The 25,479-nt window shown below is 36.0% G+C and overlaps 1 protein-coding gene across 1 annotated transcript; it reads right to left on the reverse strand.

Annotated features, from left to right (window-relative positions):
• Window positions 1-1,521: 1,521 nt before the first annotated feature.
• Window positions 1,522-25,432, reverse strand: HPGD (15-hydroxyprostaglandin dehydrogenase). Its single transcript, XM_088524805.1, has 7 exons — window positions 25,269-25,432; window positions 25,047-25,170; window positions 21,912-22,018; window positions 12,065-12,161; window positions 4,696-4,772; window positions 3,016-3,179; window positions 1,522-2,123 (listed from the first exon to the last, which is right to left on the reverse strand). Exons 1-7 carry the CDS (start codon window positions 25,359-25,361, stop codon window positions 1,985-1,987), a joined length of 801 nt encoding a protein of 266 aa, XP_088380931.1. The 5' UTR covers window positions 25,362-25,432; the 3' UTR covers window positions 1,522-1,984.
• Window positions 25,433-25,479: the final 47 nt, after the last annotated feature.

A 25,479-nucleotide genomic window follows, 5' to 3' on the forward strand; every position in this document is an offset into this window, starting at 1 on the left:
ACTATTGGCTCTTTGGTTCTTATGAACTTTAAACTTGTTTCCTGTCTCTCTCTCTTTTTTTTTTTTTTTTTTCCCTAGGGAGCTTATGTAGTAGTTGCTGACCTTTTATTATTTAGGTTCTTCAGTTATATATTCCTTAACCGATCCCTTGGAAAATTCAACCCTCCCTCTTTAACAGGTATTTGGCAGGGGGTAGGGGAAAAGGGCAGCAAGGAGTAGATATGGGCAAAAGCAATGATGACAACAACATGTCAGCAATACATGTTATACAATATTTTCAGCATTGTCTGAACTATGTTATTAAGTGAAACAGCTGAGTTGCTCTCTAACTTCATATGGTTTCTGCTCATTTTGGTTTGCAATTGTTAAACCTCCTCTTGTTTGTTAGCTATAGAAATACTGCTTAACTTGGAGGGAAGCAGAAGACTACTCATCTAAAAAGAAGTAAACTGACCTTTCTGTTTTATATTATGCCTTTTGCTCCATTTGGCCAGGTATTAAGGAATGTTCAGAGCTCTTATATCACACTCTGATGTTAATGAGAGGAGAGTAAAAATGAATATGACCAAGACAGATATTAGTTTTTCAACCATGTGGATATGCAGATACACTAGGAAAAAGTTGCTGTTAGTGCCGTGTGTGCATTCAAAGCAGACTTTTAAAATATTGTTAACAGAGTCAAAGTTGGGGGAACAGAGCTGGGAGGTGGAGGAGAGAAATGGTGATTTATTCAAGGTATGCCTGCTGCTTTTCTTCCCACATTCATATTCACTTCCTGACTTCCCCACAAGATAAATATTAGTGTTGTTCTATTATTTTCAGTTACAGTGCTAAAAAAAACAATGCTTAAGTCAGTGAAATTAAAGTCAGTGCTCCCGAGGAGGGCATCTGTTAACTTTTCCCAGCTCTCTTAGGGGTTCATAACTCTGTCTATGCTGTGAGCATAAATTAGTTACTGTGTAAAAATAATTTTTTGTCAGGCACATAGCCCACAGAGCACTAAGGTTTGTTTCAGAGATGTAGCCAGGGATTGAGAAGATCCAAATGGAACTAAGAGAGTATGAAGTGTGGGATTTTTTGTTCTAGTTGCATTGCTGTTAGCTGTTATTTGACATTTTTCACTTAAGAGCAAATATTATAATACCAAAATGGAAGTACAAAGTGTAGAAAACAAACAAAACATTTTGTTTTTAACTGAGATTTTAATCAACCAAGACAAGAAATCAGATTTACAGATGGAGGAAAATTGAATTTAAAGGTCACTGAATAGAAGTTTCAAGCAATGCCCAAGTATTTATTCTTGTATATACAAAGTCAGAAAAATCTTATATATATATATATATATATATATTTTATATATGTATAAAAGAAAAAATATTTTTAAAGTATTTCATAAATAGCTGAAATCCAGGAGGAAAAAAAAATCTGTACTTTCTTGCATGACATGTAACATCAGTTGCATTTATAAATGAGGAAGGAGAATTTTGCCTCTTGTTGTATTTTACATACTCCTATTAGGACAAAAATATCCTGACTCCTTACAGGTATACTTGTGTTGTGATGCCCTCAGCTGAATTCCTGGCATGAAGAATTCAGGATGTAAGCAAGTATACCTTTGTTACAGTAAAAGAAATTATATAAAGAAGTAAATTAGGTCCATCACAATATGCTTGGGGTACGCAGATCAGATAATTGCACAGAACTACCAAAAGGAAAAATCTGACCCCCGACTTGTGCATAATTAACAATTTGCAGAGCAGTGTGCTTATTCTACTAAAAAAAAAAAAAGTAAACCCTGTTAGTGCTTAAAGAATCAAAATAAGACAGTAACACCTTCCTGCATCAGATTTTCTCTTCCATCTTTGTTATTGGGTGCAACTGTTTAAATATTTTCTCTGCTCTACATGATCTTTTTTTCCAAAAAATATATTTCAAAAAATATATATTTAATAAAAGTAAACAAAAAGGCATAGAACAAGTACTTTTATCTCTTTGATGGTGAAAAAGGCAATTGGTTGTATTGTTGAAAATGAATCCCTTGTGATGCTGTAATCTTCATAACTTCTCCATTTAGAGTATCATCTTCAATTATTGTTATCAGTCCTTCAGCTATTATTGATGGACTAAAAAGAAAAAAAAAAGTTTTTTGTTTTTTTCCTGTTTGGTAGTGTGATAGAATATGTGAAATATGTGAAAAGGACAAGCAAAGACACTCAGTGGAAATGTATATGCCCTGCAAATAAAACCATCTACTATTTGAATAGTATTTTCAACAAAAGCAGAAGAATGATAAGTGTTTCAGGAAGGAAATCTAATCTTTCTAGTTAGGACAAACAGCTGCAACTTTACAAATCATCATGAGTTTGCTTTAGTCATTGATAAATCCCTGTGGACATCCAGCTGCCACTGGGCTTTCTATCAAAGTTTTCTCTGTCAGGGCAATGGACAGAAGTGATCTTTACACAATCCTCTGCAGCTCTTTACTCTTGAATTATCATAGTTCAGTAACAGGACTGTCATACAAATTAGTGTGAGGAGAATTTTGTCACAATTTGTTGTGTTCAATAGGTGCAGTATAGCTGACATCTAAAAAATCGTGGGCAACATAACATACTTGCATGATTTCCTAAGTGTCTGAATGGCTAATTGTTAGGACTAAGAAAATATTCCAGAAATATTCCAGTTTATTTGTGTCCTGTTCTTATAAACTTTTCTAGGTGTCTACTTTGGTCCCACTCAGTGGCCTAGATAAGTCTTTGGTCTAATTTTCCGTGGTTGCTACTATATTCTTAGGAACTTGGTCTATTATTGTCAGTTGTTTGGTTTCTTCACAATTTCAAAATCTAGGGAAACCCAATTCAAAAGTCACTCTCTGTACTTCATAACAAGTTTGATTAAACAAATTTATGGAAGAACAGTCCACCAAGGGCTACTGCAAGTGCTATTACAAGAGCGCCATGCATGCTTGTTCTTCATTTACAAAGGGCAAAGAACACTGTATCTAACTTTACTTACTCCATCACACCATAGAACTGCATCATATTTTTGATCTCATCCTTGTATGAATAATATTGTCCCATATTCTCTTCTTTATCTATTGACTGAAGAATTGGTGTGTTGACAAATCCTGGACAAATAGTGTTGAGTCTCACACCATAGTTTTCCATACTAGCAGCTAACTAGAAAAGAGATATAAGTTAGGCATTCATCATCATCGCTTTAAACAATATTGTAAAAGTAATTTTGCAAAGAAGGCTTAGCATCGTGTTTACATCCTTGCCTGACAGACCATCTTGTTGATACTGGTTGTTTTATTACAACAGCTAAGCTTGAAGTATGTTTTCTCTAATAATAATACTTTTTTTTTTTTTGTCCAACATACTTTTCTAGAACAATTCTACAGGAAAACAAGATTATTTCTTAGCACAGCCGTTTATCTATTTTTTTTGTTACTAATGCTTTTGATATTAACTATATTCTAGGGTGCTAAAACTGTATGGGGAATGGTAGAACCCTTCCCCTGTGATGTCTGTAGCACAGGAGAAACCTGAAGCTGGGGGAGTTTTCTTAGTCATGATCCAGAACTTAAGAACTACTGCTGATATATCTGTGCCCCACAGTAACCATAGTTGTTCAACAATAATTAAATTATTCTCCCCCAGTATGATATAAATGGTCATTTCCACGATACGATACGATAGGAGAAAAGTGACTGAAATCGTAGCTGTTTTGTGTTAGGCCTCGTGTTGGGCTCTTAGTCTTGCCTGGTAGGTGTAACGTTCCTCTGTGTTTGGCCCATGCTTCCTCTCCCCAACATTCCCATGTTCTATAAACAGGCAGTATTTCCTCCCATTTTCTTCAAACTTTGTGTTGTTGCTGAACTCATGTTGTAAAATTTAATAATCTTATGAAAAAATAAAACCGGAAAACAAGGTTTCCAGCTCATGCTGTGTCTAATAGGTGATATGCGACAACTATCCAAGTTGATCTGCTTAAGTAAATCTTTTTTACGTGATGGGAGAGCAAAATATGAACCTTCTGGAAATTAGACTGGAAGTCTTATATAAGCAGGCTATTTTTAAGATGAACATGTAATTAGCCTGTTTATTAATACTCTTACTTACTAATGTACCTCAATTTATTTTCTCATACTTCTTGTGAATTTAACTAGAAAATATTGGAGTCAAGGGGTAAGACTTACTATATTCTTGTGTAGCATTTAATATGACCCATCCGTAATGTGTCATTTTGCATTTTTTTTAGCAAATTAACTAAAAGTAAGAAAAAATAATAGGCCACAACTTTGTTGAACTCACTTCCTGCATACTTCAGCATCTATTAATCATAAATGTCATCAGTGTGACTTACAACTAAGGTAATTAAAATGTTAAATGACTGGTATAGAGTTATGAAAAATATTGTTAAGCTTAGATAAGGGTTTAGGACTTTGAAGTTTAATACTCCGAATCTTTCTCCCAGGATCCCTAAACTTCAGATCAATCATAAACCCACACATGCCTTATTTATTCCATCTTTGCATTCCCCTTGTGAAATGAGGGAACCTCTGCTATTTCTGGAGCCTTCATTTGTTTCAAGAAAATTGTTTCTAGTTGTGTGGCAATAGCGAAGAAACTTGAGAAACTTAGCCTGTTCCCCAAGAAGCTGATGATACTGATTTTGAAAATGCATACTTACTGCTATTGATCGTGTGAATCCAATTACACCATGTTTTGTAGCACAGTACACTGGCTGGAATGCAGCAGGCATGAGTCCTTTTTTTTAAAAAAAAAAAAAAAAAAAAGGCAGCTGAAAAAAGATATTGGTCACCCCTACTTATGATTATCTTCAACACACATACAGGACAATAATAGAGTAAATGATGAGTTGTAGAGAAATGAAAAGGTGGGCAGTTTTGCAAAAATTTGCAAAATATATTTTGTAAGGCTGTGAAAAAAAAAAAGATATGAAATAACAGACAAAAACACAGTGGAAGGCAAAAGGGTGCAGGTAATGAAAAGAGAATTACTTTTAAGGTGAAAAGTGGGATATGCAAAAAAGTATGACTTAAAGATGGAGCACAGGATCTGGAAGATTTTTACATTTTATGAATCTTGGATATATATAAAGTATTTCAGATAAATTTTGATAACTGACACCTTAATTGCTGGTATGCATCCTAGGTACCTGTAATTATTTACAGTGATTCTAGAGAGGAAGTAGCTGGAAGGGGAAGGTTTTGGCAGGGAAATAGCAAAATCCATTTCAGCTACTGTAGCTGAACTTGTTTTACTACTTTTATTTATTTATTGATGTGTTACAAAGATAATACATCTTGCTTAAATTCCTTCATTAGTTATTTCTATGGGATAGTAACAGAAATGAAATAAAACTTTTTCTCCTAGCTCTGATACGAGAGAATGTGAGAGAGGAATGTGTGCTGCACAGCTGACTGAAGTCCAGTCAACTAACTGAGTGAAATAATATTATTGCTTATTTATTTGGTAATATGCTTAGGACTAAAGGAGTAGGTTACACATGCTTTTGCATAGTATTTTTTTCCTCTAAGAAGTTGTGTCTAAGCAAAATTTACATTTGATGCACCATTGGCGGCACTGTAAAATTTATTTGTGACACTACTCCGAAATGTCGTAGGTGATACGTTCCCTATTGCATGAAGTAGGAAGGTCATTTTCAATAAGCAAATGCAAACAGCACAAATGGGGAATGCAGGCCTCAGTGAACAGGGTATAGAGATGATTGAGAAAACACTATGAATGAAATGATAAAGTGAAGCCTGCCGATAGTGAACATAAAGAAATGAAAGCAGGCATGAAGCATGTCATAAATCAAATTTGAAAAGGATTTCACTGTAAGGTACCTTCTAAAGTGGTCCTGGTTCTGAAACAATAAACTAGTGGGAGGATCTTTGGAAGGAGAAAGATAAAAAAGAGCTTTCAATACAAGGCAATAGCATTACTACCTTCTGGGCAAGGAAAAAACAGAAACAAAACAAAAAATGACTGTTGAGATTCTGCACTGATAGATTAGAGTGGGAATGGGCAAAGATAAAATCTTCATTTGCACATTTGCAGTAGAGAAAGAACAGATGCTTCAAAGGAAAAACAAGAGCTTCCCTCTTGTAGGACTGAATTTGATGGTAACAAGCTGATCAAGCAGAGATGACAGACTATGAATATATGTTACTCTGAACATTATGCCAACAACTGCCATTATACCGTAACAACCTAGACTGAAATGGGGCACATGGATACCCTAATTCCAAACGAAAGTAGCAAACTCCAGGCTGCTCTAAATTTAGAGGGAGAAATTTGTCTACAAATGTGGTATCATTAAGTCCGGATGCTGCTGTTGATGCCTTAATATTTAATTCTATTGGAAGTAGTCCCAATTTATATCTAAAATGTCCGGTTTTTATTTTGTATTTTTAAGTGATATAATTAACAAAGGATGTGACTTATCTCAGTGGGGATGCTCTAAAGCATGGAATTGCCAGAAAGATTGTCTGTGACAGACTTGTATGGGTTCTTTGCTCTGGAATCCATTTTGTCCAAAAGGAAATAACTCTCTAAGAAGGCAGAGAGTTATGATTCCAACCACAATTGTGTCAGGGCTTTATCTTGGTTTAAAGGTTACACTGGTCACTCTGTGAAAACAACTGTATTATTAGCACCGTTCAGTGGTGAGAAATAAATGACTTGCACTAGTGACCACCCTTCTCTTAAATCTATGTTTAGCTCTTCAGCTTGGATTAATGTGTTATGCTTCTGTATAAGAACTTGCTTTATGAAAAATATCTTCCATCATAACTCCCCTGGATAGGGATTGCAAGCAAAGCTTAGTAGTCTTCTTTTTGATGATGTGTAACTGATGGACTGTCATCAAGTAACACCATTCTTCATGATAATTGGAAATTCTAGCCTGCTATCAGTTTGTCAGTTTGTTAATTCACGGTAGCAACATTAGGATACTACTTTTTTATTATTTTGTAATCTGGAGTTGTAAAGATAAAGACAAGCCCAATGAGGGTGCAGCTAAGACACATACGTAAGATAAAAATTACTGGGAAGCACAGAGGAGGAATTTAGAAGTTTGTTTTGTTTTAACAACAGTGAGACAGATTACTTTTTGCTTGAGAGGGAAGAGAGTCAAGAAATAAACAAAGGAAGGACACAACTCACTGTAATGAAGTGGGATAGGGTTCAAAGACTTACTTAAAGTCAAGAGGCAGAAGGAATAGCTAGGCAGGAAGGGAGGAATAAGTAACATTTTTTTTTTTTTTTAAAAGGCACTAAGAACAATTCTCTCCTAACACAAACTGGAAAATACATGGAAAATAAAGAAGAAATTGGTTCAGTAACTTTCAACCAAAGCAACAAATTGAGCTTGTCCTAGCATTCTCCACCCAAATCAATGATAATCCCATCTCGCTTTTATTCATGAGTTCAGTACCCTGTACCACTCATCACAATTTCAGACATGTCAAATGTTTTGTTGCAATTGCTTATTCACTTATCACCATCAATAGTTTTAATTAAGTTTCATGATCCACATGTTGGGAAACTAGTATTTGAGGTGCAGCACTGTATCAATAAGTTTGTATTTGTTGAAACTGATATTTTCTTTCATCCCATTGAAGAGCTATGATGAATACAGAATACCCAAGCTATCCTTCCTCACAGAGCACACACTGCCATCAGAGATTTGCCTCTTTGAATCAGATTTATTAGCATTTGGATGGCCTTTCTCCCAATCCCCTCTTTTTGTTTCATGGCTGCACTGTTAGCCAGCTTGATACAAATCTAATTCTCTTTGACAGTATCTTATAAATTTCAACAATTCCTTAAAAACTATACTTCATATTTGGTTGACTGTAGCATAGAGAATAAAAAGCCATGGTCTGTTTTCTACATGGCTGTTGATTTCATGTGGACTTTGGCCTCATCAGAATGCAGTCCTTCTACACTGATTATGCAGAGCTCAAGCTCTGTGTATTTACTATTTGACAATTTTTTTTTTTTCCTCACCGATATTTACTGTGTCTTCTGCCATCTTAAATATTCACTGGTTGTGAAAGAGATATTTGAAAATCATGAAAGGTAAATTTTGACTGATGGAACCTATTTAGAAGCAAACCAAAAATGTTGTACTCTCTGTATGTTGGAAAGTAATTTGTCAAAGTAATGTGTTTTCCTTTTTACTATATGTTTGTTTAATAAAATATACTTATCAAATTCTATTTCAAAACACAAAATATTTACAAATAAGGGGCATCACAAGAGTTAGCCATATTTATTGAAATTAAGTATCTTTCCAAACCTCATTTTAGAAATTTCCTTTATTACCCCTAGACAAAAGTCTGCATATGCTTGCAGTGCGCTTTGAATAACCCCTTTTGAACAACCAGATATGTAACTAGAGAAATGAACTAGGGGAATGTTGGTCCTACAGAGGGATGAGAGATTTAATTAAGGGATTTATAGCCTACCCTTTCCTCAAGAGTAAGAGAGGTTACAAGATCACATTCCTTATGTCAGTTTTACCCTTGGGATTTTAGCGAAACCAAAGGAAACATGGAAATCATAGCTGAAATTTTTAGCTACATCACTTCTAGGAAATTTTCTACGAATGAACTGAATGGCCCAGGGATTATTTTCTAAATCTCATTCCTATGGATTCTGCTCAGCAGCTCCTTTACTGCACAGTGGGAGAGAGGAGAAACTCTCTCATGATGCTGAGCGGAGGGCCCCAGTCTTGCAGCAATTGCATCCTTGCTCTCCTTTAACACTCTCATTGTCTATTCAAATTATGCTGGCCATATGTTTGATTTTGTTTCTTTAAAAAATATATACACAGAACCAGATCCTGCAAAAGTGTGCTTGCTTTGAGGAGTACATTAAACATTTCCCTTGGATAAAGCTGTCTAGAGGCGGAGGACAAACTTACTGCTGTGAAGCCTGACTGTGTCCTTGAAGTTGAGTACAACCAAACCACTGATACAGCTGCACAGCAGCAAGGTTTCCAGGTACACTACACCATGAACAAACACTCATTAAAAAAAATAGCATGACCTTATGCTAAATATTTTGTTATTTTTAAGCCCTCCATAAATGTTTTGATTTTCCTTATCTGCCAGAATCCAGACGTACACTAACTCAGTTTTACAGAATATCTTCTTGAAAATATGAAAGCAACCAAGCACACATGAATCCAGCAGCCAAACTTTCCTTTCTTCCTTCATTTATTAAAAGTACATAGATAGCAGCCACCAAAAGATAAGAAACAATGCGAAATATATTCATAAAAATAATATCAGAATTTAAATTTAGTACTGTGTGTGTTTTTTTAATTTTGTTTTGTGTGTGTTTTTTTAATTTTGTTTGGTATGTCACTTAAAATTTGAATTAATTTGAGTATAATTCTTCCTACGGAAAGAATTTTAGCATGGTTTACAATTTAAAGTGTAAGAGGAATTTATTATAATGCATTCAAAAACCTGCAACCACTGGCATTTTCTTTTATGAGGGCAGTTTGACAAACTTCCCATTATCTCAGAGATTTAGTGGTAATACTTCCTCCTGATATGAATGCAGAACTCCCATAAAAGAAAGTTTTATAGCTCTGCGGGGGTTAGCAGTTGGGTGTTTGCTGCATGGGCTTACAAATTTCACTCTGTTTCTAATTTAGTCTTGTCTTGTAGAGGCATTTTTTGGAAAGCAAGAATTAATACTAGAAAAACATGACTATGCTGACTTTCATCCAGCTAGAACGTAAGGCATGCACATCAGAGGAAGCACTGAGGTGCTCTATGGCTATTCTTTGAAATATCAAGAAGTAAAAGAATCTGTCTGGAGTTCGGATCGCTGGCAAAATCCCCATGGTAAAAGAATGGCAAGTAATTAATGTGTAAAGCAAATATTATTGAATGATATGCACGCACTGAATATTACTCTTCTTACTGCTGAAAAAGACAGATAAATACTTGCTATCTGCAGAACATGTCTGATAAAATCTTGCAAAGAACTGGGGCGAACAGGATGAAAACCACTCAGGAGATTAATTATCAACAGAAGCTACCTCCAAGTAAAGAAAACATTTGAAGGGAATGCTAAACCAGTCAATGGCAGTTTGAGTTTTATCTACGCAGTGAACTGCAGGACTTAGACCTTTAGGCACTAAGGGAGAATTGGAGTTGCAAAGCACAAATAGTAATTAATAAATAAACTATAAAAATTAGTCTATGTCAGCTTTTATCTTGTGGTTTTCCTTATGACCTTGGAAGCAATTGCTAAATACAAACCATGCAAGAGCAAACAAAGCAAAGAACACTTTGTTTTTGACTGAGATAGCCACAACCATTAGAATGCAATATTCACATTAGAAAGTAAGTAAATAAATGCAAACTTTGATTGAATAATTACGATGACATTTATAAGCTGTTATCAAAATGAAGAAAGCCAAGTTGTGAGATCTTAAAAACAAAATAATTTGTTAGAAAGTGATGAGAAAAGAATGAAATTGCTACCTTTTGGCTTTTTTTAAGCATTCTGGGGGCATCAGCACTTCTGAGAAAACGTTTAATCTTTTACTTGTGTCTGTGAAGTGCAGTACTGCAATAGCAACTTCCTTCTGGTTAATTTGGTTTGAACAGAGGGTCTATGTGACCCACTGGAGTTAAGCTTGCCAACTTCAGTGGGTGATGTTTTAAATGGGATTGCTGAGACTGACTTACATGAAGACATTTAAAAAACTGCCACATGTATGAGGCGAGTGAATGTTTAAACCAGACACTCTTAAGCTAAGCTATTCAACTGATGTATGTCAATAGGATGAGCTGGTTTTCTCATAACAAATTCCCTGACATCCAGGAGAATTTAGCAGCATTCAAAATATCGACATCTATCCTGCACTAATCCCTGATCAAGAACTACAACTATCGTTGTCTTATAGGCCTTACATTGTTTAAAACACATGGAGTCCCCCCTGAATAAAATGCCTGGCAGGGTATTTTGCACAAATGCTGAGGAAAGAACTGAAAATACAAATATAAGCCAGCATAGATACTATTTTTCCCAAACTCCATGACAGTATTGAGAGAAAATAAGTAGAAGGGAGTACAAATACTTCCCCACAAATTTTCTGAGGAATGACATCAGGAAGCATCGTTCTTACCGCCCATTCCCCCTTCACTCATACTTTTTTGCTCTGAGCACCCTCATTGTGACCAGTGTGTACATACAAGAAAGGATGCAGAACTGCTGAGCAGCAATTATCCCAACTCAGAAACCATGTAGCTGGCCTTGAACTAATTACTTACTGATGCTACCCCTGCATTTCAATTTATGTGCAGAAGATGTGTTAACTTGAGCTCAATGAAATAATAATGCTAATAGTATGGCCTTTTGAGCAGAGGTGGCTCAGGCCTGATGGGGCTTGAAGCATTGACGGTGTGTGTGTGATGACCTTCATTAAAAAGGAAATACAATCTAATATTAAATATTCCTTCAGTTGAACCCCTATGGAGCTGAGTAGGGAAGACCTGCTGCTGCTTCCTCTCTTTCTGTGAAAAAATTATCTGATTTTTCTGTGTTTGGTGCCTGATAAATATAATATCAAGAATAAGCAATTTTAAAGAAATCTTGAATTCAAATTAGGTCTATATATTGGATTTTACTGCTTACACACTGTATAGTTTACCCATTGTTTTAATTTAGTAATGCTACCGAATAGTGCTAAGTGTATGACTGTTTTTCTAAAGTTCCAATATTGAGCAAAACTGATCTGCTGAAGATTTTACATCATGCTCAAAATTATTAAATAAAAACTGAAAGGTTAGGAAATTTAGTGAATTCTTCTTTGAACTGTGAGGATAAAAGCAAATTAAATTACTGTCTTTTGTTATTTCCTCTGTTGCTATAATGAAAACTAGATCATAATAGGGATATAAAAAGAGTCATAAGAAAGAAAAAATATGACTGATCAATATGACAAATTTATTTTAGAAACAAAAAAGAGTAGCAAATATTTAGATAGAAAATATTCTCACCTGCCAGGGATGAGATATTAATGATTACTCCTCCATCACCTCCATTTCCTTTTCTCATATATTCTAGGCCAAGGTAGGTTCCTCTAATCACCGATGTCTGGTATAGGGAAAAAAGGCATACTCAAAATATGTCTCTAGTGCTCCTAAAAACTGAATCTTGCTTTAACTGTGGTACACAGAGCTGTATTGCTTTAGCACTGATGCCTAAAACTATTTAATGTTTTAGGCACATCAAGTGTTTAATGTTTTAGGCATCGCATCAAGTGTCTTGTCACATATAAATTTCAGAACTTTTACTGGAAAACAAGATCATTCATGCCCACTAGCATTGCTCGAAGGTACATTTTTTTCTGAAGACAAACCCATTGGCAACTCAGCTGAAGTTAGACTTGGAATTAAGGGTTGGGTTGTGGGATTTTTAGTTAGTTTGTGTTTGTTTTGTTCTTTTTTGTTTTTAAAAATGTGACAGGTTGTGGCAGGTGATAAGACATTTAGAAAGGAAGGGTAAGTTAATGAAGAGCTATGAAGAGCAGCTGCGGGTCCTATCATGCCCTGGAGCAGTGGCTCAGCCTGCTGGATAGAAAAAGAGAATTCCACTTAAGATTAGAGGAAATAAATCAGTGGCAGAAGGAAGCAGCTTGGGGCTCCCAGAGGATTTTTCTCTTCCTTCAGCCCCCTAAGTCAAAGAGATAACAGAGCTCTTTGGTCTTTGGCCAAACCACAATTATAATGCAAGGAAAAGCAGGTAGCTTTACTCTTCTATCTAAGCGCTGCTCCTTTTTCTCTCTAGTCTACATGAATTCCCTTAGGATTTCTTCAAGCAGTTTGGGGTATCATTCTCCTTTATGTAGGTGCAAGGAGTTGTCTTATAAAGTAAGGCAGACTTTCATTCCATTATTGCTCTTACACCTTATTGCCATCTGTAGACTAATCTTATCAACAAGCATGGATCATCTGGGATAATATGGCTACTTATGGTATTTGGGCAGATAACATGAAGAATTTATCTGAACAGGATGTGCAGGGTGGCAAGAACTTGGCAGTCCACAGACCCATGATATGGGACTCGGGATGAAGTGTGTTTTGTGACAGTTTTCCCTCTGTCTTTGCCATCCACAGCCTGTGGTTCCAGCTGAGTTAGTAAGATGAAGCAGACACTTATATCTGGATGCCACACAGAAATGGCAAAGAGTTTTTTCAAGGAAATACATATACTTTGAAGAAGAGCATGTTTTTGTTTTTGTTATGGAATCCATCTTTGCAATGCATAAATTACAGCCTGAGGCATTCTCTCATATGAAATATGAGCCACAATTCCTATCTGTTGGTGTCAGAATGTTATGGTTGAATTTTAAAAGAAATACTTTCAGCTATTATTTTACTATACCATAAAAATGCACAATAGAAAATGAGACAGTCAAGGATTCATAATTTTTTTACATCCCAGAAAAACTTCAGTAATCATCTGAAGAAGTGACCAAAGTGGAAATATTAGGTCAAAACTGAAAGTGTCTTGCATATACTTTTGAGAATAGTGACTTAATCATATGCTTTTAATGAATTCTAATTCATTATCTTTCACAATTAGCAATTTTGGGGAAGTTGACATTTAAAACTGTCTGATTTAAGAAAAGTCTGAGTGCTCTTTTATGGTAAAAATATGCTGCAAGACTTTGTACATGAAAGTATGTTGCCCTTCAGGAGAGACTTTTTACAGTTGCTTTATTTACAGTTGTATTCAGCTACATAAATGTTCTCCATAAAAATGTCAAGAACAAAGAGTAGGAAAGTAGACAAATATGCAGTTAGGTGCAGATGAAATGAAAAATTAGGAAAGCTGACTCTAAGCCAGCTTTTTGCTCATGGCTACTCACTAGAGTTTGAAACTAGTCTAAATAGTTGTCATCCTAGTTGTTGAAAAACCTATGATCTTAGTTTTACTGATGTTTGTTTTCCTATCAAAATATAATGTTTTACAAATATAAGGACAGCCTATTAAGGAGCACTGAAGATCTAAGTATGCTCCCAAGAATGCCAATTTCATATAAATGCTAGTAAAAATGTTTAGACTTCCTTACATTCCAACATGCCACCTCTTTTCCATACATAACCTGTTTGTATCATTGTACCATACTTAGCTTGATCTCTAAATGAAATATATATTTTTTAGCTGTGATGACTCCCGAAACATCATTAATCATCACCCTTTGCAAATTATAATTGCTTTGGAATAATTCAGTATGCAGCACTTCTTTTGATGTGTTTCAGACATGTTTCAATTGCTACCATTTCTTAATAATGAAGTTTTAATAAAAATTCCCTTGGGAAACTTTATAAAGATTTCTCCCTAGGAATGCTACTATTCTATGCTGAGAAATTATCTCTGCACTCAATGCTGGAGATGACAGTTCTGTTGAAGCCAAAGTCATAAGGCAATATGCATTCCTTTGAGAGGACAAAATGGTAATCACTAATCTGTCCTGACATTTTACATAGGTTCCCAAGTTAATCAATTCTAGACTTACATGCTAGGAACACTGAAGAGGAAAAAAAAATAGGAAGAGATTGGCAGTTTCATAAAGCAGGATAACACAGGGCTGGAATTTGACCCAAGATCATTTGACTTTCATATTAAGGTGTTGTAGATAGAGGACTATCTAGAAGGGAATGTTTTGAAGAACTTTATGATATATTCATAAACTATCTGGGATACATTTTAAAAGTCTGAAAGCAAGTGGTGCCAGTGAGATCTCTGGAAAATTTTAGCACTTTGTTGTTGGTCAGAGAGGTGGGACTGATCTTGTCGTTAATATAAGTGTCCTAGGAAGCTGACAGGTTGCAGCAAGCATGCAAGTCCATTGACATTCCTATGTACAGATGGGTATGCTTACTGTTTTAAAACATTTTTCAGGCTTTATTTTTTAGCCAAACAACGAAAATCAAGAAGTCCATCAAGGGAGAGCCAGAAAAAAGGAAGGAATATATAGTAGGATTTGATCATTTGTTAGAGATCTGTAACTCTTGTGCAGTGTAAGAGTGAAATACTAAGCTAATACAATAATATTGTGTGGTTTTACTTACTATTTTCCTCCATATATTTCCTGAAGGACCTAAGATTAGTGTTTCAATTTGCGTTGCTGGGTTTAATTACATTTTTTTTTTTGGTCAGAAAAAAATTGCCTTTCACTTACTTCAATATCAGTAACTATATAGATGCATTAGAAGCTATCAGTCAAAATCATCTTCATAAAGTAGATCACAAAATAATCTTCATAAAATCAACTTCATAACTCAATGTAAATAGCAGAAATTATCATATTAATCCTTACAGGCTTCTTTATCCACTTAAGTGGTTCATCCTCATGCCACTGATATCAAGATAAGTGAAGCTTTCTCACTTTTCAGTAGCTGTGTGTCTACCAAGGCATTTGTTCCAATTTCTGACATTGAATTATTCTGAAGGAATAAGCAACTAAGGCTCTAAACAACAGAGCTGGTGTATTTCTGGACACCAGAGAATGCAATCTGGATAAACCAGATGCCAATACCATTTAATCTTCTACAGATAGTACTATTTATTTATTTATTATTTATTTATTTTTAAAGACTTGACACAGCAGTTGTCTTGGTAGTCCTAAAAAAAACACCACTTACTGCCTCTGTTTACACTGCAGGATCTGATGCTAATTCCCAGCTGCTGGATCCAGATATGTATCCTAGCCACATTATTTTGTCATGAAAGCTGAGTCCTGTCATCTCTCTCCGGAAAGGTAAGATAAGTACATGGACCAGAAGAAGTCTGTAGCCTATATTCTTTTTTTTTTTTTTGGCCTTCTGTAACATTGGGTATTTATCCTTAAATAAATGGATCATTTCTGAAGTTTACCTAATTAGCCAGTTGAGACATTACTGCTGAATATTTCATTACTGTTGAACAAACCAATTTGATTTGCTGGTTGTTTATTTACCTGTGTGCTATACAGAAACAATATTGGAAGCAAAGCATTCACATTGCTTCCAATATACGTCCTCATTTCCACACTAGATTTTAATATACCCTCTTTACAAGTTCTTTCTGATGCAGGAAATAAGCAGCATGGAGTGGACAAACGGGATTAAGACATCTATCATTTCTTATGCTATTTATCACAATAAATGCTAGATGAATACTTAGTTTGGGTAATACTCAGCTTGGCATCATTTCCCTAAATGTCACCCTGTGAAAATTGACAAAGACCTTCTAGATGTTTTTAAAAAAATCTTTTTCTCAGGAAATGTTTACCCCTCTACCCCTACTTCCACAATATATCTGAAAAAAAGGATTCATCCTGAATGCTTTATTCTCAAATTCACTGTCTAAGCTTAAATTTTTGTGTCTGGTATGTTGCACAAGTCCCTTCCCATGCTTTGCCCAATAACTGGAAGCAATGTGAGTACTCTCAGTTGTTGGAATTTACTTAGGTTCTGCTTCTATTTATTTATTGACAGTTGAATTAGTCTTAATTCTTCTTTGTTTTATGTTCAGTGTTAATTTTATATATTTACATAGTATTGCTACCTTCATTTGCATAATAAATTATCCAAAGCAATGCAAAAAAATAGTAACATTAAATTCCTGGATTTTTGCTTAGTAATTTTGCTTAGTAAGCATGATCGTCACATGCCTGTAGTCAAGAAACTGAAGAACAACTCCACTAGATACTGTATTTTAGAAACCTGTCCTTCTGAATCCTTAGGTTGTACATCAGCTTTCTGACTCTTTGCCATTCCTGTCTAAACAGCCATTTTTCCACTTCTATTAAGATTAAAAAATGTCTGAACAAAATAAAGACAAATGGTGTAAAAATGACAATTTTCCGGCATTATTTTTGTAAGGAATTTTTATTGCAATTCAATAACATTATATTTCATATTAGAAATGTAAGTCTAATCAAAGTAGTAATAGAAAAGAGAACAAATTCTTTTCCTCAAAAAAGAGATAATCAAGATGGTAGGAGATATACATAATAAATAAAAAGGCACCTCCCTACATGCTAATGAATGGTTATTGTTTTTCCAGCAAAATGCTTTCAAGAGTTCATCTTTCTGGATTAAATTTATCAGCATACATAATCTTTTGGGGTTAGGACTTGATATTTATTCAAAGGTATTGCCAGGCACCCCTAAGATATAATTTGGAGAGAGAAAACTTCTCATTGGACAATCCAATTTAGGAATACAGTATGTATTTTGATAGCTGTACTGTTGTGCTGTACTTCTCCCAAGGGGAGATTAGCTAAATCAAAAAAGAAATCCCTATACTTTTTTCTTTTTTTTTTCTCTTTGCTAACACAAAACCTTCATTTTCTAAACAGATACACATTTAGATTCTGAAATAAATTAGATGATGTTAAGCACAAAAACACTGAATAACTGGATCCTGGATCCTGTACAATGGATTTGTGGCATCTCCAATTTATAGCCTACACTTGGAATTTTTGCTAGAATAAATATATTTATTAATTAAAGAGTGAAAAATCATCACCAAAATGGCATTGTGATTTTTCTGTGAAATTCTTGTCAAATGAATCTAGTTAGTTCCATTTAGGGAATCAGTATATCTACAAAATATATTTTTTGGCATAAGAAAACAGAAAGATAGTCAAAATGTTATGTAAAGTGCCTGTACACTTTGAATTCCAGTAGTATTCAATAGGTAAGCACATGTAACAGATGTACTGTTACAGTTTAACTGTATAACATGGCTTATATCATCTTCAAAAATCTCCAATGCAAGCATGAAAAAGGGAATACATTTTTGGATTTACTTAGTATAAAATGCTCTACATGGTTTTGTAAAGAGAAAAAAGACACAGTAGTCAAAGTGGCAACTCTCTTCCAGGAAGCCTACATCATCAGCATAAGATAAAATTAAGGAAGCAAATTTTCATTTAGCTAATGTGTATGTTCAAGGCCTAGTAAAATCCAGTTTCTTGTTCTCCCTCCCTTCCTTCCTCCCCCGCTTTTTTTTTTAAGGACTTCATGAAAGAAAGATTACAAAAATTTCTGGACTTCTGAAGCATAAGTTCTTGTAAAGCTGAATGCCAGAAATACTGATCTTGTCATTCTAGAGGAGTAGTAGATACCATACTTGATGAAAGCTTACGAGTCATGTGTGCTCACGTTTTTCTGTGTGTGTGTGTGTGTGTGTGCGCATGAATGTGGAATGATGTGGAATGTTAAAACTACACCAGTAGTGTCCACTTAAAAAGCACAGAATTCTTAAATAGTTGCCAAAGTCTATATATCATAATAACAACATTGTACATCCATTTGGGAATCAGCAATTTAAGAAATCCTTGGTCAAGCCAATATTTACCAGGTAACGCACTTTGTAGGTTTGTGGTGAGGAAGGAAGGGCATTGCTGGAATAGTAAACTAAACAATATTTATGGAGAAATGAAAAGGTAGATATTGTGCTGCACAGAATATAGCCAAATTGTGGAATGCATTGCTGCAAGAATCTCTTTTCAGTGTTTGCTACTCTTTATTTTTCTATCAGTCTGTCTTTTCTCCTCCTTAGGAATTTGTAATGATGCAAGTAGGAATTGTGTTTCACTCCTGCTTTTTCCTTCTAAATGATGTCCCACTCTTCAGACTTTCTTCTCCATTTCTGTTACTCACATTTTCTCAAGAAATGCTATGAGGGAACTTCCTTGCCCTCCTTTAAAAATAACTGCTGAAGACCAACCGGTTCTGTGGACTGTTGTAGCCATAAAGAACACACCCCATATGTGTTTGTTCTGATTTATCTTGTTCTGTGCTGCTCTACTTTTGTACTTTGTACTTTAACTTGGGGCAGGGAATATTTGTTGTATCAGAGTATAAATAATATTATTAAGATGAAGATTGGCATGTAGAGGGTTTTTTTTTGCTTTCTAACCAGAAAATGCCTTTATAGCATGTATCAAAACTTATTCTTTTTTAAAAAATAATACAAAGGGTGTTTTATATGTCCTACTCTGGGAATACAGAGATATTTTTAAAATTACACCGTTCGTATATATTTGTCCCTTTCTCTACAATACGCAAATGATATTCTATGGGACTCACCAACACAACATACTGTAAGTAGCAGATGTTGTTGTCCTATTGTTATAGCTAACTAGCAGGAAGCATAAAATGTCTATATAGTGGTTCATGGAAATTACTGTAACTGCAAAGAAACACCCAATGGAAAGAAGCTAGGTAAACAACTTATCCAATTATATACAGTAAAAGAATATTCAAATGAAAAGATAAGTGAAGATAATTAGATCCCAGTGTGACCTTGATTTAACCCACAGGTCTATTCTTGTTCATCTCATATGTTGATTCCCCAGCTCCCTGCCTCAATTGATGCACTTATTCAACTTTCAACTATGAATTAAGTCATTAGTACATTTAAGATTGTCTCACCTATACAACATTGTACAGGTTATTATGTATGGTACTATCTTCTATCTTCCCCTTCTTATGTTGAGGGGAAGTACCTCAATAGTTACGTGTGTAGATTTGAAACATATGGATTCTCTTTTTTTTTTTTTTCTGTTACCTGAGATGGTTCACATCTGTGTCCTGCCTGCTGCCCAATCACTGGCAGTATGACAAAAAGGAGAAGGAGGTTTTCAATGCCTCCTATTTGAAGCTCTTGGCATTTAAAAATTGCTTGGGCATGATTCTATAAATCAGGATATTTACCCGGGGATGAAATACTTTCAAGATTTGTTGACCAGCAATGCCTTTGATATTTGAGTTAAATATATAAGTGAATCTCAGACAAATGTTTCTCACGTGAACCTCATTTTTTCAGTTGTGCCTGTCTGTGCTTATAAATTTGACAGCTGGATAGCTAATTACAATAGCTTGCATTCTAAATTAACTTCAGACACAAAACTAATGATGAAAAAATCATTAGGGACTCAAAGTCTTCCAAATTCAAGTTATTTGTGCCAATACATATTTATTACATGAATCACACAGTGTCATACTATTGTCAGTTCACAGTGTAACACATCCTGATGTTTAATTGGCCAGCATATTTAAGAGACAAAACAGGGAGGAACAAATATATATAATTAAATCTTAAAGAACATGTAAAGGAAAGGCAAAGGAAAGTGAACAACCATATTTGTCTTACTATGGGACTCTTTATCTGTGGTCTCAGTTCAGACCCTTCCAAGAGCAAACTAGACCTTGGATAGACTTGGAGGGTCAAGAAATGTGTTATTAAATCTATAACTATGTTCATATAGATATATTTTTATATATAAACATTATTTTCTGATTGATTTTCTATAGCTTGTCTTACATAAAGCCTCTGTTACTTTTTTTTTGTTATTGTTGTTCTTGTCATTTGGTTTCATGGACACACTATAATTCAAAGACTTTCACTGCAAAGCGCTTTGTTTCTATAGCCTTATATTTCAATGAAATTGACAGTACCTTTCAATTTTGAATGAACAATATTGTTGAAACACAAGTTACAGAAATATTTCAGTTATTTTCTATTTTAAGTACAGAAAATGTTCTCAGAAATCTTGTTTCAGGATCCGTATAGCCCTTGTTGATACCCAAGCTAACCTATAGATGCATATGGCTGATACTCTGTCAATTGTGGTAATGCCTGATGAAGAATTATCTCTATGCATGTAGTGAAAAAGTAATGTTTAACATTGCATCAAGGGAGAAAGCACATGATTGAGCAGTGATTCCTTTTTCATTCTAAAGTACCAAACACAACTTACTGGGAGAAAATTCTAATTCCCCTGTTACTCTGGTCTTCCCTTTAACCTCTCCCACTGAGGCCCCTCTTCAGGTCCCTTTGTCCATAAAACTTTTGACATAAATATAACTTTTAATTTTCTTATACTGAGCTCCGTTGTTGAGCTGACAAATTCCAAATCACTGAGTGGAATCAAGCTCCACGTTGTTCTCTTCTGAACTTTCCTCTGCTACTTTTCTTTGCACATCTAGATTATGATGTTTTGTAAATATGGTCATAGAAGAGACATGCTGAACCCTATCCCTTTTATTAGAATTTCATATATGGTAGAATATCTGCTAGTCAGAGATTTATCAGCTAAGAAGTAGGCTTTTCCTTTGGAATGCCTTTCCTTTGGATCTCCCGGCCAAACAAGCTGAAGAGAAAAACTTTCAAATGAAAAACAGATATTGATGTCTTATGTTCTTTTGCAATGAAAAGAGTGAGACTTTGCTGCAGTGATGGCCAGACAATTAAACAACTGGTACTAGTCTATTTCTAAATGCATTTTAAGGACTCCTTGCAGGTATTGAGTTTTAGTAAGGGTTCCTAAGAGGTGTGTTTCAGTCACTGATGTCACTGAAATGACCTGTATTAAAAACTGAGATCTTAGGCTTACTACATTAGTGAAGAGAATATGAAGCCCCTGGTTGAACAATCTTTCTTGTAATATCAATGGTGGGCAACATATTTGTCTAGTACAAACCAGCTGAGTCTCACAAGTAGTTAAAATATTACGAAACTTTTGTTCTGGCCTCATGCAGATGCAGCTTTATAGCTCTGGGGACCAAATTACTGTACCTACCTAGAGTTTTTTGTGCTTTGTAGTAAGGCAATATTCTCTTGATTTAGCCTGAGCACTTTTACATAGTGAGCTTTAAAAGACTCACCACATACACTTCTAGTGGTTAGTACCTATGCAGCTATGTAGTTATGCTTTTAAATAGCTGTACTTTATGATCTAATAGTCATATACTCAGTCTGTACAATCCATGGCCTCCTGGCTTAAGTATATTCTGGCATTAATTATGCAAGTAAGAACATTTGAAAATAGATAATGCTTACCAAGTTAATTTGTATAGTGCTTTCCCAGTCCTTTTCATTATTCACTCCAGCATTATTAACCACTATATCCAGCCTTCCGAAATGTTCAATTACTTTTTCAAAAGCACCTATAGAAAAATCCAAGGAATAAATTTCTTAGCACTTATTAAAAATAAATGCAGTGCATATTTGTTACTCTATAAAACTGTCAGAGCTACTTTCTGTGCTGTTAATGTGCAAGATATAACTACATTATTTATCTAGCCATTCACCAATACTAAATATATTCAGGAAAACTGAAGGGAGTAAGATACCGTAGTAATCTTTTCATTCATTTTTATGGTGCCTGACAACAATCCTGTCATGAATGTTCTTAGCATCAATACATACTGCGGTATTAGAATGCTTGGCACCTTCATTATACAAATTAAGCATTTACAGCTTTTGCTTCTTCTAATTTGATATATACAATAAATTCCAGATTTGGTCTCATCTATCTTAAATGTAAAATAAAATAAAATGTTTATATATTCAAAATGATTTTCCTTGCTGAATTACATTTTAAGAATATAATTCTTAATCGGGGATGTAACTAATACAAATACAATGAATCTTTTAACTATAAATATTTTGTCATACTCCCTGATTCATTTTATCCATTTATGAATAAATTATTATGCATCGTACATACAGGTAACTTAATAATGTGTTTCTCAAATTCAAACATCTGTTGATAGAGAGAAATGACCAGTCTTTCAATACATTTTAAAATCATATGACCCTGTGTTCTCCCAGATGACGGAGGTTGAAGTAGGATAAAAGTATGGAAAAACACAATGATGTCTTAGTGATGTACAAACTTTTCTAACTTGGCCCTGCTTAGAGGGGGGAGTTGAGTAGATGACATCCAGATGGCCAAATATGGCATTTTTCCCACGACTGCTAATATTATCTGATCCATATGTGTGTGTATATATATGTGTGTGTGTGTCTATGTCTATTTTATATCTATATATGTATATATATCGCTTGTATGTTCCTCCTTCCAAATACAGTTCATCATCACTACGTATTTATTATAAAGCAAGCCAAGAACCAAATGGACAAACACTTGCACACATGTATTGTTTTAAAATACATAGTTTGGTGATTATTTAAAGATCTAGAGTATTTTGGATATACTGGATGCATGCTTTACATGATAGGCCTTAGTGAAACCACTTTACTAAAAGTTGGTCCCAGGAAGCCAAATCCTCTGCTCTTTGATCTTTGGCAATTAGTATAAATCAGAAATACAGCAGCAGCTTTGAGAAATCTTCCTTTGTGCAAGGGCAACAAACTAAACTTTACTTTTGCACCAGATGGTCAGTCTTCTTGCAGCTTTTGCTGTGACTGAATACCCTAAGTCCATCAGGATTATCATCTTGGCACCAGAACAAGAGCTAGGCAGCTGATGGAAAAAGGTTTTCTTTATCCAGCTGTCTGTTTTACAGATTTTCTAATGTTGTTATTCTCTACTAGAATAGTTTTAATACTTTTAAAACTTCTCATATAAGCTTTCTGCCTTTCCTGTTTTTGTTACATGTGTTTATTCCTTAGTTCTTGAGCTACACTTTTGAATCACTTTTCCTCATCCTTCTGATCCTGTACCAGCAAGTGAAGGCCTTTGACTTTATTAGGAGCAGAACTAATTAGTTTAACTTAGTTTTAATGGGTACAAAAATTGCTATTTGGATTCTCCATCCTAATTTTGGAAAGTGACTATTTGATTCTCTTTTAACCTTCTCAATGTCTTCCGTTAGCCTCATTCTTAAAGCCAGTCATTCAAAATCATTTACTTCAAACATCCAATTTGTAATACTACTTTTGACAAATGGGCAGTCTTAAATATTTATTAAGTTTACAGGTAGTCTTGATTAATTAGTTTTCTTGCTTACATATTGAGAACATAACTAAATCCTTTTCAATTGTTTGCATATTTGAGTTGAAGTAGAGGATGATTTGGTATATTTCTGGAAAAGGTTATCTGGCTAAAGGGAGCCCATCTGTTACCTGTCCACACACTAAAAAATCTTAATTTCTTAATCTTAGTTTCTTAATCAACACTGTCACCAGCATATCAGTGCAAACTGACTTGTTCATCTTTTGAAAGCAGAATAAGTTCTTGTTTAGATTGCAAACTAGTTACTTGGCACTCACAAAACTGCAACTAAGAAAAGGCAATTGTATATAATGCTTATATATAATGCTGACTATTAAAATGAAGAAGAGGATCCATTTTGAGGGAGAGGTGAGAAAAATAGCGAAGGTAGGCATAAATATCAATCATGAGTGAGCCTTCTTAATGTTCATGGAAAGCAAAAATAAATGTACAGTGATTTTACAGAAGTAGGTCCATATATGATATTTGGAAGGGGAGTGGGGAATATGTGAAAGAGGCACCATAAAAGAAGCACAGGCAGGAAGGTAAGAGTTGGAAGCGTGGGTCTTTTAGCCCTGAGTGTTATGTACCCATATACGCCTGTTACCATAACTGCAGCGTGTTTCCTTTGGGAACAGCTACAGTAAAATGAGGGGAGCTTCATGTGAGCACAAGAGCTTGGACCTGACAGAGAAGGACAGGACTCAACGCGTCCACTAAGCATTTAGAAGACCAGGAGTGAAACTAATGTAGGTTTCTTATGCAGGGCTTGCAACTGACGGCTGGAAAAATAGTAGAAGAAAACAGCAGCCCCCTCCACCCTCCCTGGCTTATATATCATGACTACAAATTTGTTACGAAACCCACCATAGGCGTAAGGCAGTGTAAGCAGCATCCTCTGAATCCTGCTCTTTCTCCATCTCGGATTGCGCTTTCCCTGCTCCCTAGCCCTGGGCTCTCCCTGTCCATCCCGCTCACCCCAGTTCCCGGTGCTTTTCCTCTGCCTTTGTGTGGGCCCTGTGCTGGACATGAGGGAAGAGCGAGAGGGCACCCTGGGCTAGCCCCGTGCAGCAGCACATGCTGCCTGCCCCAAAGACGCTTCTTCGTGCTCCTGGGTGCCTCTTCCCACTCGGAGAAGGTCAGTACTCGACCTAGCTGTGGGGAAACCGTTTGCTGGTCTGAGCAGAGGGTGAGTTTAAAGCGCAGCGCCACTTCGGGGGCGCTTCCACGCTTACCTTTCAGCTGCTCGGGCTCGGTCACGTCGCACTGGATGAAGAGGGTGCGCTGCGCCTCGAAGAGCGCGTCCAGGGCGGCCTTGCTGTCGCGCCCGGCCTCGCGGTTGCGGTCCAGGAGCGCGACCTGCGCGGGGCGGCGCTGAGCGGCGCGGAGCGGCCCCCGGCGGCCGCCCGCGCCCCCCGCCGCCGCCGACCGAGGGGAAGGGGAGAGGGAGCCTTTACCTTGGCGCCCTTGTCCAGCAGCGCCTGCACGAAGGCGCGCCCGATGCCCTGCGCCGCCCCGGTGACCAGCGCCACTTTGCCATTGACGTGCATGGCCCGGCACCGGCTCCGGTCCCGGTCCGGCCGCCGCGCAGCAACCTCGCGCCGTGTCACCTGCGCTCGGGTTTCCTCCCTCGCTTCTCCGCTCCCTCCCTTCCTCCCTCCCTCCGTC

The sequence above is a fragment of the Tinamus guttatus genome, unplaced genomic scaffold, assembly GCF_059628265.1.
Source record: "Tinamus guttatus ecotype Peru unplaced genomic scaffold, ASM5962826v1 Tinamus_guttatus_pri_ptg000213l, whole genome shotgun sequence".
Taxonomy (NCBI): domain Eukaryota; kingdom Metazoa; phylum Chordata; class Aves; order Tinamiformes; family Tinamidae; genus Tinamus; species Tinamus guttatus.